The sequence below is a fragment of the Ochotona curzoniae genome, unplaced genomic scaffold (genome assembly GCF_017591425.1).
Source record: "Ochotona curzoniae isolate NIBS_2020 unplaced genomic scaffold, NIBS_Ocur_1.0 contig_3520, whole genome shotgun sequence".
NCBI lineage: Eukaryota > Metazoa > Chordata > Mammalia > Lagomorpha > Ochotonidae > Ochotona > Ochotona curzoniae.
The window spans coordinates 1,455,783-1,470,469 of NW_024465894.1; the positions used below are offsets into that span (position 1 = coordinate 1,455,783).

The 14,687-nt window shown below is 44.5% G+C and overlaps 1 protein-coding gene across 3 annotated transcripts in view; it reads right to left on the bottom strand.

The window, feature by feature from the left end:
- The window catches only part of DOK5 (docking protein 5), a 106,665-nt gene that overhangs the window by 27,655 nt on the left and 64,323 nt on the right, over positions 1-14,687 (bottom strand). For all 3 annotated transcript variants that reach the window (XM_040981044.1, XM_040981045.1, XM_040981047.1), the window contains exon 5: positions 13,153-13,342. In XM_040981044.1, the coding sequence (XP_040836978.1) occupies positions 13,153-13,342 (190 nt within the window). The remainder of the gene's footprint in view (positions 1-13,152; positions 13,343-14,687) is intronic.

Here is a 14,687-nt window from a genome sequence, read left to right on the forward strand (position 1 = left end):
TGCTAAAGGCCTAGGAAAAGCAGCAGAATATGATCCCTGTCACTCATATGGAAGAACTGGAAGAAAGTTCTGGCTCCTGGCTTTGACCTGGCACAACACTGACCGTTACAGGCATCGGGAGAGAACCAGCAGACAGAAGAGCTCTGCTTGTCTCTCCTGCTTGCTATGTAACTCCGCCTTTCAAACTAAACATACAAATCTTTTTTAAAAACTTGTTTATTTTGGCACAAAAAGTATTGAAATTTGCGCAGTTTTCAGGATCCACATTTTCAGTGATCTTTACAAAGATCTTTCATATGCGGACACTTACTAAAATACGTTTAATCATTGTCATTTTAAAATAACATTCACAAAATCACATGTACGGCCACTAAAAACCTGTGATTTTGAGTTGTACACATGTCAATGGTAATTTATGAAGCTGTTTTTCTTTTACAAAGCTTAATGATTCTAACATGCAAAAACATGCTTCCCGCTTCTGAATGTCTTGCTGAAAAATTCGACACCAGCTTTGCTGCCTGGGCCTTTTGCACATCTCAAAATCTACTAAACATGGCACGGAAACTAAGAAGTTCAGCGCTAACCACTGTTGTCGTATTCTTTTTAAATCTACCCCGTCCATGAACGTATGCAAAAAACACATTCTGGACTGAGTTTCTGGCTTCTGGCTTGCGTGCTCAGCAGTGAGCCAAACCAGTGAGAGAACCAGGGGCCTGGGAGTGTAGCTTTCTTCCCATAAGACAAATCAACATTTAAAAAAAATCTGCAACAGAAAGACAAAACGCACTATAGAACTCTACAGAGAACAGACATGGAGATTTCGGCGGTGTTTGCTCAGGGCCTGGGCCCTTCCTCTGGACAACGGGACACAGGCAGACGGTAACGAAGGAGCGGGACCTCCAGTCTCCCACCAGCTCTCGGCTGCCTCCAGCCCAAAGGCTTTCATCTTCTTTCCCCCCTCCCAGTTTTTTGTTTGGAACCGTTTCATAAGCAGCTTTACAATACACTAAAATGCTACTCCAGGTCCTCACTAAGATTATATAATGGCCTACATACCCAAGGCAGTAAGAACAAAACGTGGGGCAGAGGGGTCAAGAGGACGTAGAGGAAGGGAGAAAAAAACCACATGAAAGCAATCAGAAGGCTAATGGTCTTACATAACCTACCTCAGCGGCTGGCTTCTCCTCTCAGGGAAAAGGCCCAGAGCCCAGGGAGATGCACTAATGGTCCACCCACAGCACACAGCAAACCCAGTGCATTGCCTTTTGAGCTCCTCAATTCTTTTCTTCCCTTTCTCCATGGATTTTTAGCCTGAATGCTTGTCCAGCATCCAAAGTGGTCCCAAATGACCCAATGTCCTTCCTTCAAGGCTCAACACTACAGAAACTGGCGGATGAGAAACCCAGAGAAGATGAAATAACGGCATCTGTGTGAGAAGCATTCAGACCCGGAAGCTCACCACTCTTGTGAGACACCATACTTCCGAACTTCCTAATAATTACTTTACTTCTGTGACAGGCTACAGACAGACATGAGCTTATCACCGCAAACCACGGGCTGTTGAATTCCTCAAGAACCCAGAAGAACTCAACAGCTCAGAAAATATTCCTCTACATACCAACTACGCATCCAGAAAACGTAATAAGAAGAGAGTGGCCGAGTCGGGCAGCATCCGGCAAGAAGTGCCCGCCCCGCAGCCCCGGGCCCAGCACAAGATGCCATCTCTGTAACTGATGTCACTGGTTAAACTCTCCTAACTATAACCAAGCAGGACTCACTGCAGGTATCCAACACGGCATGTACACCACACGCAGGTACAGAGTGTGCCACTGTCGCACTGCACGCAAGCTCCTGCACAGGGACTCGCTTTGATATTCACAGCTTTTCCACTCGTGCCTAGAGCACAGCTTGGCTTACAAGGGGCTGAGACAGACAGTGCTAGGAATGCCTCACTGGAGACCTCCCCTCTATTTCCTTGAACAGGCTTAACTGCAGTCGAGAAATGCTGAATTATCGTGGGGCGGAGAGTGTTTTGGAAGAGACGCAAAAGATCCCTGAGAGAAAGGACTGCGCATGTGCAATGTGCAGGTGTGCCGCCACTGTGGCCGGGCTGCAGTGGATCAAGCTTTGGTGTCCTGAGACAATGTCTTCTCCTTCAGTAATGACATGTCACACCAACGTACTTCCTAAAAAGAATACAATGAGGATCGAAATTATGAAAATCAAAGCAAATTATCTCATGGTAGATACTATTAAAAGGTAAAGTTAGGGGCCTAGCACGGTAGCCTAGCGGCTAAAGTTCTCGCTTTGCACACACTGGGATTCTATATGGGCACCGGTTCTAATCCTGGAGGCCCCCCTTCCCTTCCAGCTCCCTGCTTGTGGCCTGGGAAAGCAGTCAAGGACCGCCCAAAGCCTTGGGATCCTGCACCTGTGTGAGAGACCCGGAAGAAGTTCCTGGCTTTGGTTTGGCTCAGCTCCAGCCATTGCGGCCACCTGGGGAATGAATCAACAGACAGAAGATCTTTCTCTCTGTCTCTCCTCCTCTCTGTACATCCGGCTTTCCAATAAAAATTAATCTTTTTTTTTTTTTAAGATGTAAACTTAGGAGGAAATGAATCCATTGAAAAGTGCTATATTTCCTCACTGTCAAGATACATTGTGTGTGTGTGTGTGTGTGTGTGTGTGTGTGTGTGTGTGTGTGCACACAGGGGTGATTGGAAATTCATATGTTGTTAAAAGAAGAATGTATATTGTACATAACATTTACACTTAAGGGTGCTTTTTCTTCTCTCCACACTTCTGGAAAAACAACTGCTAATCCACTGCTGCAATGTACATTTACAATTACTGATAATAACTGAAAGAGTAAGGTCCTGGTGCACCTGCCATGAGGCAGCGCCTGACCCACGCCGTGCCGGACGTAAACACCAACACCAGCACCTGTGACATCAGCACGACCGGTGCAGTTACGTCATTCTATGCTGCAGTCTGCACTCTGAAGTCACCAGCTGCCACTAGCACTCCCAATGTGACAAGTGACAGTCTTCACACACTGCCCAATGCCCTCCCATCGGCTAAGAAAGCCCTAAAGCAAGCGAACTTGGCAGAAAGATTGAGGAAATTAGACAGCTTCTGAGTTAAAGGAAATCTCTGCCCTGCCATACCCCAGGGTGACGGCAATATCTCGCAGCTGTGTCATCACTTTCTGTCCTGTTCTTGTCATCACAATTATGGCCTGACTGATCTCGGCTCGGACAGATGCAACCCAGTGTCCTGGGCGAGTAGTGATCTAAGATCCGGGCACCCCAGCCCACTGGCTACTGTGGCTGCTTTCCTGGCGCTTGTGGTGAGAGGTGGTCAAGAACTGGAATCAGCTGAAGATTCTGCATTGTGTCCTGAAGGACCAGTTGGGTTTCTGAGCAAACGCAGCTCAAGTGAGCATCTCTCATTCACAAGAACCTTTGGTGATCATCCAGCCTTTGTGACACCTGTGTAATGCTTTCTTCCCCAACTCCAACAAATGCACTGCAAACGCAATCAGCAAGACTGTGCCATGAACCAGCTGGCTCCATTGTGAATTCCAAACAGACACAAAAATAAACAAAACAGTACTACTCTGCCTAGCAGCAAGCGAGCTCACTTCTTGGTAAATGAGAAAGTGCTGGCGACGTAGCAAAGACCTGCCAGCAACTAACCATGGTATTTCCTCCAAATTCAACCACAAGGACCAAAGATGCGAGGCGGTTGGATAACATGGACCAACAACACAAGTGGGTGAAGGTAACAGGTTCAGGTGGTCTATGGTACCACGTTGTGACTGTAACTCATGGTAATATTTCTATTCTGTATAAAGAACTTGAAGAGTACATTCCACACACAAGCAAAAGGAAATGGAGAGGCTTACTGCCTGGTACAATCGACGAACGCTGAATATACATGTTGAATCATCATATTGTGCCCCACAAAAACACAAAATTATTGCATGTAATCTGTAAACATTCAAAGAGAGTGGAGCAGGTGTTTGGCCTGGTGGTGAAGAGGTCAGTGAGGGTGTCCCGGTCTCAGAGGCCTGGCTCTGGCTCCTCACTCCACCTTCCTACCCTGCCCCACTCTGAGCAGCAGTAACCACTCAAGTAACCAGAAGTTCTGAACTCCTGGCTTTGGGCTGGCCCAGCCCTGTCCAATGTTGGCTGCAGGGGAATGAACCAGTGGATCCCACTGCCGGGTTCATTTTAGGGATCAAAATGAAAACAGAAGAGAAATAACATCATCATATATATTTAAGTTTATGTATGCCTGTACTACCTCAAGTTGTCTCCCATTTTGTGAAACACAGATGCACTTCTCCGCACCTGCACTGGGATGTTTGGGAGCAGGGGTGGAACATGGGGAGCTCCAAGGCCACCTGTGTCACATGGCAGAATCAAACCAAAGGGCAAGTTTTCGAGTCTCCTGATGCTTCACTGGCTTCCCATTTCAAACATGAGGAGTGAGGTCATGTTGATAAAGGTTGGTGCTGCGGCATAGAAGGTAAAGCAAGTCAGCTGCTGCGGTGCCAGCGTCCCATGTGGGCATTTGTTCAGACCCCAGTTGTTCCATTTGTGATCCAGCTCCCTGGTAATGTACTTGGGAAAGCTTGCAGAAGATGGCCCAAATATTTGAGCAACTGCACTCCTATGGAGAAGAGCCCTGGAAGAAGCGCCTGGTTCCCGGCTTCAGACTGGCCCAGTTCAGGCAACTGCAGCTATTGCAGTAGAAAGAAAAAAAAAATCTCTGTCTGATTTTGCTTTTTCAAATAAATAAATAAAACCTTTTTTAAAAAATCACCCAGATCCTTCTGGAGTGGTAGGTATTGTGTTTTATACTCAGCTAAAGACCTGGCTTCAAGGGAGTCTTTAAGTAGGATTTGCTGTTGTTACTCTAATCTCTGAAAATAGCAAGGCCAATGAGGACAGAATTCTCAAGGGAGACTTTATAAGGGAGTGCTGATTATGTTTTTGTCTTAAAAGGTGGGTGGCTGCATCACGGAACAACAGCAGGGAGCAGAGAGCGATCAAGGCACCTGGGCACGGAATGAGTGGGGCTGGAAGCTCACAGGCAAAACTGGAAAAACTTGAGAGTGGAAATGGGGATTCAGAAATGGGACCTCCCGTGATGAAAACCATCAGCGTTAATTAGCTAGAAATCAGGTGTGCTGCTTCTCGCTCTCCAGCTAGGATGACCGAGCCCACTCCCAAGCTCTGACCACACCTCGCAGCACACCGAAGCACAGATTCACAGGCTGGGTGGGCAGGACCCACTCAGGCCTCCGTTCAGGTTGTGCCTGCCCCCCTGTCCTTGTCCTGCACACCCACTGCCACAGGTTTCCTAACAGTCAGGGTCCCCAGAAATGCAAAAAGACCTTCACTCTTGTTTTTTAAGACACAAAATCTAACTGTTACTGTGTGGACATGAAGCCTTGCATGGAAACAATGAATGAATGAACTGCCCGAAGTCACAGGACACAACTAATATAAAGCATAGTGGCTGCTCACCAGTCACTGCATCCGCTCTGACTCACTTAACATGTAAAGTCAAAGAAAGATCTCTCTTCCCACTGTTCCCTTCTCATCTGATGAAATGAGACACATCTGACTTTTTGTGCCAAGGAATCATTTTCACATTCTTTCTGCAAGAAAGCATTTGCAAGAAATAGGTGGGAATTAGAAGAGCTTTGATCAGTTGCTGAGCCCAAATGTAACGTGCAGCCCTATCACTCACTCCCTGATGGGATCAAAGGTTCACAGGGTAGAGGAGGCAACTGCAGCTTTGAACTCAACACAGCAGAGCCAGCCTGCACATCACCATCAGCCTGGACTCAAGCCCCAGCCTTTCTCCTGCACCCTGAGCTGCTCCTGCGCGCTCCCCAGCACGCCTCCTTGTCTCCTGCCCTCAGGCAATCCATCAGCTACTGTCCAAACACTTAGATCCCTGATCACTGTGAATAAACCTGTTTACAGCGAGGACTGCGATGCTCTGCTAATTAGAATCGACTCAAGAAGTCCAGCAAGAAAAAAAAAAATCAAAATACAGATCATGTGTTCATTATCCTCTGTGTGAGGAACAAGTCAACCTTGTCACGTGGCCCAGGGATCCTGGACCGCAGGCTTTGCTCACCTCCTTGCCACGTGGAAACACACGGGTCGTCAATCATCCCCCCCCCCATCGGAGCCCCAACAAGCAGTCTGTGTGCTGCTGCCCAGGAGTGCTCCCCGGCCAGCAGTGCTCCGCGTGTCGTCACAGTCACGCATGCTGAATCCCAGGGGAGAAGACAGCGGGAGCGCCTCGCCTGCTGCCCCTTACCCCACCCTGTGCACCTGTCCCCGGCTCACTGCACAGTTTCCTCCTTTACAATAACGAACAGCTGCGAGTCCAGCGGAGTCCAGCGAGTTCCTCCCCAGCACCTTTCCCATCCTCACCCTGCCGGGGTCCTCTTCCTCTAGAATCCTCCGTGGTTCACCCTCTCGCACCTCTTCTAGCTCTTTACACGGCCTCTTATCCCGCGCAGTCCGTCCTTGGCACTTTCCATTGTCCTTCCCACTCTAACTTTGCATGGTAGGATATAACAGCTATTGTACTTCTTTAATATTTGTCAATGCCCACATCCTCTCTACTGAGGAAGTTTCACTAAAGAAAAGCAGTCATGCTTCATGTTCACTGTTCTATCTACAACCCTGGGAGCCACACAGGCACCTGACTGCACTGGGCGCAGCTCTGCAGAACGAAGGAATGCCGCCTGCCTGCAGTTGCTATAATCCTCAGCGACGACAGCAAGGTGATCACTCACACCCTCGGCTCACCTCCTCCTTCAGCACAGGGTAGGCTGGTGAGTGCTTCATGCTTCCTCAAAGTCAGAAGAACGTGGCACCTGGCACGACAGGTACACAGTGACGACACACTGAAAATGGTGCCCAAAGAGATTACTCTGTGGGGTACAACAGGGACTACTGGAATATTTGCAGTAACTTTGCATTATTGAAACAATTATTTTAGGTAAATGTTCATGAGGAATGAATGCCATATAGATGGGGTACTATAGCTCCTGCTCCGTAAAAGAATCCTCTTTCCTGGCAGGCCTGAGTGTAAGCCTCAGCCCGTTTGTACTGGAATCATTCTACCACTTTTCATGGTAGAGAGAATTGAGGCTACTGTATTGCTTATTTACTTTCAATTCTTGAACAAGAATTAGAATATGATTGGCCCAGAGCAGTAGCCTAGCAGCTAAAGTCCTCGCCTTTTACATGACAGGATCCCGTATGAACGCCGGTTCTAATCCCAGCAGTCCCCTTCCCATCCAGCTTCCTGCTTGTGGCCTGGGAAAGTAGTGGAGGATGGCTCAAAGCCTTGGGACTCTGTACCCACATGGGAGACCCAGAGGAGGCTCCTGGCTCCTGACTTCAGATCGGCTCAGCTCCAGCCATTGCAGCCACTTGGGGAGTGAATCAGCGGATGAAAGATCCTCCTCTTTGTCTTGCCTCCTTTCCGTATATATGATTTCCCAATAAAAGTTTTAAAATAAATCTTTTAAAAAAGATTTAGAATATGCCCTATAAAACATTCAGAAATTAGAAATGCCTAGAGAGCTAAAATAATGAAGGGAAAGAATATTCAAAAGTTTCAGAGTACAGATACTCAGAAAATGGAGACTTCAAAACATATCAGAACAACTATCATTTCACTTGAAAACTCACCAGGTTGAGGAGGAAGCATTCTTCTCCAATGAAAATTTATTTCAGCAGTTAAGCTTTTTCTAGGTGAAATACGCTAGAAATAAATGCTTCACCTTCCAAGGCTGTTCAGATACCTTTATATCCAAACAACATTTGTGCGATGTGTACACTCCATTTGAGGAAAAGTACCTGGATATGCAATTTGGAATTCACATTTTCTTGGCATAACTAGCGTTTCTTGTAAAATGATGTCAAGAACATTAGCAAGAGAGCCCCTCTGGCTGGTAAAGGAAGGCATTCACGTGTGATAATTATTTGGAACATTCCACCAAAGTCACTGAGCTGCTCTCGCTCCTGCAGGTGCAAAGCCGTGCTATTAGTCTAAAGCAGTCTGGATGCAAGGTGGACTCTGACAGTGAGGCTTGCTACCTCAGCAGTTGGCTGTAAAATTAACAGGGAACTGTACTGGACACCTGTCACCTTTCTATAAACAACATTTCAAGAATGGTTGCATGAGAATGATGATCCCGTCAGAACCCTGCGTCACCTGGCTGTTCCCTAAGAACATCAGAGCCCCTGCCAATCTGATGGGCATAAGTAATACTTTGGGTCTGTGAAGTGGGGGAAAAAACCTAGAAAGACCTAAAATAAAACCAGCAGTATGCCTCTCAATCCTTCCAAACTAATTAAGTGTGCTGGATCTTCAGCAGCAAACTATTGTGTAATTGCAGCTCACTAAAACTTCATGTTTCAACTCTGAGTTTCCTCTTGGAAAAATATACAACTCTGGTCAGATCTGCTTCTATCAGGGAAGAGGTGAAATAGCTGGTAGAAGACCCCAATGACCTATAACACATTGCTGCCCAGAAAAATGGCCAGTCTTGTCTGCAGGAGCCCCCACTCCAAAGCGAAAGAATACACAAGGTCTCTAACACGAAATTCCTGTGAGGAATACTTCTCTGCTAATGCATAGCTTAAGACACATGTACAAATTACTAGGAGCTTGCAAGTGTGTGGCGTACTGCAGAACGGCTTCCACAGCAGCCCCAATGGAAGAGGCTACTATTACGACACAATCATACAAAACAGTTGGAGAAAGCTTGGGCTGTGCCAGTGTGTCTTACCTTCCCGAGTTCAGCAGAAGTTAAGATTAATTAATCAATTAAGCCTTCTTGGAAATCAATATTATGAAAGCAAAGGACACAAAAATGCATCCCGAATCTACCACTTGGTGGCCTTGTGTCATTGGTGTCAAGCCATTGCCCAAGATGTCTTTTTAAATAAAAACAACCAGCAATGCCTTGTTTTTAAAATCAGAGAGGCTAAACCAAACGCTGCATGTGAAATGCCTGGCACAGTGACTTTCATGGAGCAAGGACTCCGCAAATGTTACTGATTATTGTCAGTGACTTCAGTGCCTGCTGGAGCAGCGTGCCTCAACCACATACCTGGATGAAATGACCCTTGTTATAACGCTTGCTCGGGGCAGGCCACGGTGCCCAGCAGCTCTGGCACACAAGCAGGCACTGCAAGTTGTGAGGAGCAAAAACATCCTTTCAAATGATCAAATTTCTCTTAGGAACAAAACACACTTAAGAGCCACTGTTCTGGAGAGCAACAACCCAGTGAGTAATACTGTTCATTATGATCAACAGCCTCGTGATTCTACTAGAAAACTTGTTAAAAATCTATGTTGTTCATATTTTGCTTGCTTTCAAAAGGCTCACATCCAGTCCCTTCCTATGGCCAGAGTGCCAGGCCTGGCATGAACTATCCATGTTCTGGTTGCACCCTATGGACTTTGTATAAAGTGCCATGTACAGAGCCTAACACATGGCACATTTGGTAGCAATATCTAGTGGTAACTTAGTTCCTTTTTTATGGGCCCACGACATGGGAGGTCAGCACACAATAGCTTCAGTGAAGCCACTCTAGAAGAAGCTGGACTATGGACTGAAGTCTTGGGTTATTATGTGGACATTGAATCAAGCCAACCCTGAAATTAGATCTGCTTTCTGACTTTTAAAAGTCAATGAATTTCTTGTCTGTGTGTTTGGATCGCTACAGCTACTTGTTCCACGACAGGCATTGTTCCAGATATGCTCCCCTGTGTGTTTTGTCTAAGTTGAAGAGCAATCCTATGAGACAGCAATACACCAGTGTCGTTTCCACAGCAAGTTAAGTGGCATACTCCATGTCCCACAAACAGGATGTGGTGGAGTCTGATTCCCCAGCCCAGTTCATTAAGCATGCCCTATTGTCAGCTTGGATGGGAGAACTGACCCTTTGGACAGGGACAGGGCTTCTCCCTAGTTCTCAGAAAAGATGGATGTGAACAGCTTGCCTATGGTCCCCGGGAAGAAGAATCCCTGTGTTGTAGAACATAGCGTCCTGTGGCCCTTTCACAGGCCCATGTTGGAGATGTGAAAGCCATTTGGTCAGTGAGACTTAGCTTCTGTTTGTTTCTTGATGTGAGAGGAGAAAATTATATTAGTTAAGAGGAAACTGCCTTGTTTTGAACACATCCAAAAACAGAAAAGGAAAACATTATCTCCACTAATAAAGTAAGGCAGATATGAAACCTTCACGCTTCAGGGAACACAAATGATCTTATTATCCTGCACATCTTGATGGTAACTATAAAAATTCATCTTTATTTGAGTTTCAGGCAAAATATAAGCTAGTAATATTACCTTGCATTTAACACTCTCTGTACCCTGCTAGCCTGAGTTCTGTTCCAAAAGGAAACAGAACAGCAAGGCCACTACTCCGGGGTTCTGGCTCTGTCAGCTGTATGACTGTAGCTTTGATCTGCAGCAAACAGAGAGAACAGTGAGGCACTCTGTCCAGGGTCAGCGGCGAGGAAGGAGCAGAGACTGGAACTCAGGGTCTTTCTGATGCCCGCACCAGGACTCCACAATTACACTATAATGTTCAGGATCTCAGGAAGACCTGAAGAGCACAATCCCCACACATTCTCTTTTGATCCTTTCATTTCAGGTTTGTACCAGACCTACAAACCATGGGCCCTGAACAGAACTGCCATTCAAAAATCTCAATACTCTGCATGTCAACAGTATTGGGAGTGCAATACCGTGTGGCTTGCGTTGTAGCCATTACTGTCTTCTAACTGCTGAACTTTCTGGATGAAACACCCAAAAGGACAGACTATAAAGGGGCCATCAAGAGTCACAAGTCAGCACTTTACAGATTTGGCCAAAGAGCATTAAAATAACTCTGAAATTTATGTCCCCAATACATCCTTACTTGTCATCCACCATTTCTTCCACCTGACCTACTTTGCATCTTCCCACATCCACACCTGTCCCTTCTGTCCCATTGCTGTCACAGTGACTTGCACAAAATATGAACTCAGGCATCTCTGTCTCTCTCCGCCTCTAACTCCCACCCACCCACACATGCAACAAGTCCAAACTTACACAACTATATGGTCTTCTATAGTACTTTGGAGAAACATCAGAAATATCCAAATAATCTTGTAGATCCAGATTTAAGCAAGATAAAATTAATTTCTACCTGACACAAGAAAATGCTGTGAGAAAAAGTCACAATTGCAAAATGCTTCAAGTACATACTGAAGTTTTGGTTTTCAAATATTGCTATGAAAGCCATATATTTTTTTTCTTCTCTAGCATTTCATATAAACAGCACATCGAAAAACAGCTGAAATGTTTGAGTAACTACTACCTGAAACAAGCCCCAAGGTCCTAATCAATACAGATCTTTCTGCCACATCAGTAGGAATGAGGAATGATATGAGGTTTATAGTCAATAGAGAAGTCCATTTGTATTATTAGACATTTTCCGTATCTAGGTGTCGATGGTTACAAAAAGCATATAAAGAATTTTCAAGATCCAAAGAGAGATGTACTTCAACCTTACCAAACAAAAGCTTAATTTTCTATAAAGATTTCCCCCTAAGGATAATAAATAAATAACTTACAAAAGAAGAACATTGCTATAAATATTAAAGCTTTGTATTTTTAATGTGACAATCTTGATGTAGTCTGAGAGATTCACACCAACTCATTTCTAGACAGTTGAAAACACAACAAACCAGACAGGAACTGCGTGGCAGAGAGGAATTCTAACACCTTCTAAGGTCACATGGGGGTCATAGTTCTGAGAAACAAACGTGAAGCAACTGGGCTTTGTTCAAAACAGAATGAACAGATGAAACTGAAGGGAGCATGACTAGCCCCAAGTCACGTGAACTGGGTCTTAGCTTGTCCAATGTTAGCACTCTCCTTACGTCCAACATTCAGAAGAACTTCCATGAACCATTCTCTAAACATTACAATCTGGTTGTTTCCGCCTGAATGCAATGTCAGATCACATACTGAAGGACTTGTATCTCTAGAAACTGAGTCTTCAAGAAGCGTTAAGCATCAAGTTTACCTGTGGTGTTTTATAAGACAGTCTACATTCTAGGGTAAAGGGACAGAGGAAATGAGAAGCTGACAGGAAGAAAATGCAGTTACTGATTAACCCAAGTATTATTAGCACCATCTCCTCTCTCTCCCAGATTAATGTCGAAAAGGAGCAAGGGACAGCCTGAGAGTGCTTGTGACAGAGCCATAGTAAACCTCGTCCAGTCTGCACGTCATTTACCACCCTGTGAGCAAACCACATGGAACCAGATCTGTGTGTGACGTCTCACACGACGGTCCACCAGTCAGCTCAGATAGAAGCAGACCTGTGTGTGACGTCTCACACGACGGTCCACCGGTCAGCTCAGATGGAACCAGATCTGTGTGACATGTCACACGACGGTCCACTGGTCAGCTCAGATGGAACCAGATCTGTGTGACATCTCACACGACGGTCCACCGGTCAGCTCAGATGGAACCAGATCTGTGTGACATGTCACACGACGGTCCACCAGTCAGCTCAGATAGAAGCAGACCTGTGTGTGACGTCTCACGACGGTCCACCGGTCAGCTCAGATGGAACCAGATCTGTGTGACATGTCACACAACGGTCCACCAGTCAGCTCAGATGGAACCAGATCTGTGTGACGTCTCACACGATGGTCCACCGGTCAGCTCAGATGACTACAGGCACTGCGAACAGCAGCTCGTGTACTCCCACAACCCAGGGTCTGTTTACCCTGACCTATTATACAGTCCATTTTCAGTATTTCTGCCTAATTCAGCTTCTGTGTGAGGTACAGAACCAAGTAGTAATCAAAAATTTTGCAAACATTAGAACCTGCTCCCCAGAGCAGTTAAAAAACAAAAAAGCATACTGATGGATGAAAAATGTACAACACCTCTCAACAAATGGCAACTTTATGACTTTCTGTAAGTATACTTCAGGTTGGCTCTGCAGTGTAAACTGAGGTCTCACACTGACGTGTGCTCGGTAGACATTAAAGCAAAGAAATAGGAAACGGGTCGCTGGAATTCAGAGCACTCACCTCCCCGCCTCAAAAGTGAACCACGTGGTATCGCGTCCATATCGGCGCAGGGCGCTCAGTGGCCAAGAGACCAGTTTGACTCTGGGATTCTGGATGTCCCAAAGACAGATATACTCATATGTTATCTGCAAGGCACATTCGCCATGTACATCTAAGTTAGGAGATGGCATCAAATACACATTGAATCTCTCTGGGAGAAAAACAAGAGGTTAGTCTAAAATCCCCAGGAATAAAACATCAAAGACATTGTAGGAACATAGAAGCATTTAAAACGATTTCTAGTTCACATACAAGATTTAGGTTCAAGAAAATAAATGTTTCTCATAAGTGAACCGTTGTAGATAATGACATTTTATATGCAGAAACTATTAACTAATATAATAATGACACGGTCTGGCTGCCAGCATTACGATAAACACCATTCACATGAACAAATACCATATTTACAATTTCTAAAACTGCTTAATAAAAAGATTTATATGCCAATAAGACTACAGCAGTGAAATCATTAAAAGCTATTTTTTGTGCCAAACAAAATTAATTACACTCACACTTCTGTGTTCATAAAAGACTTAGGAACACGATAATTGTCTCGTGGTTTAATGATATTAAGTTTGCACTGATCAACTTACAATTTTTATAAGTCAGTGAATAAATCTGTACTTCACGTTATTTAAATTAGATGCCACACCGATTATCTGAACATCACACTAACACTGATTAATTCACCAACAATTTGAAAAATTGCCTGAGATAAACCAGTCTTAATGAAAAGAGTTCTTAAACCATATCTTGGAAAGAAGATTCACTTGGTTACAGTGCAACCACGATTACTCTAAATAAACTCCTTGGCCAATCACAGCAAGGAAATTTTTACACCCACAAATACAGCTGTAGTATTTCCATCACATTTCTAGGAAATGCAATAGTTAATGTGGTCAAAGAAACAAACTTTATTTGAAATATGAACAAAAATGTGACTACTATATCAAAAAAATCTCCAGCTGTGCCTAAGGTACATAAATGACATTTGACAAAATATTTTGCCACTAGCAATTTCATAATAGTGGTATTCACAATTAATTGTGTTATAATAAAATAATCATTGGACTTTCCATAGACTTTACTTGACAATAGCAGATACTAATGTAAAGATTGTGTCCATGAAATGTACATATGTATCTAACATTCAAATGTTTAAAAATCATTTCAAACTCCCATTTCCAATATATTGGCTGATTTCCACTTTCAAAATATATTCCAATGGGACAAATTTCCCCTACTGAGGGTTCTAGGCCAAGAAAGAAAGGATTTCTTCATGAAGGAAAGGGAAAGAGAGGTCTTTTCTTTGATCAATTTATTTTCTCAAAAGTTCTTCTGTAAATCTACCACACTCGAGGATGACAATGGGAAGAGTGGTGAAAATGACCACTTTAATTAGAAGCCATACAAATTAACATTATAAGTTCTATAACAATCCCTGGTAGGTACATACCAAAGGTACCCATGTTTTCATTTGACAGAAGGGGAAACCA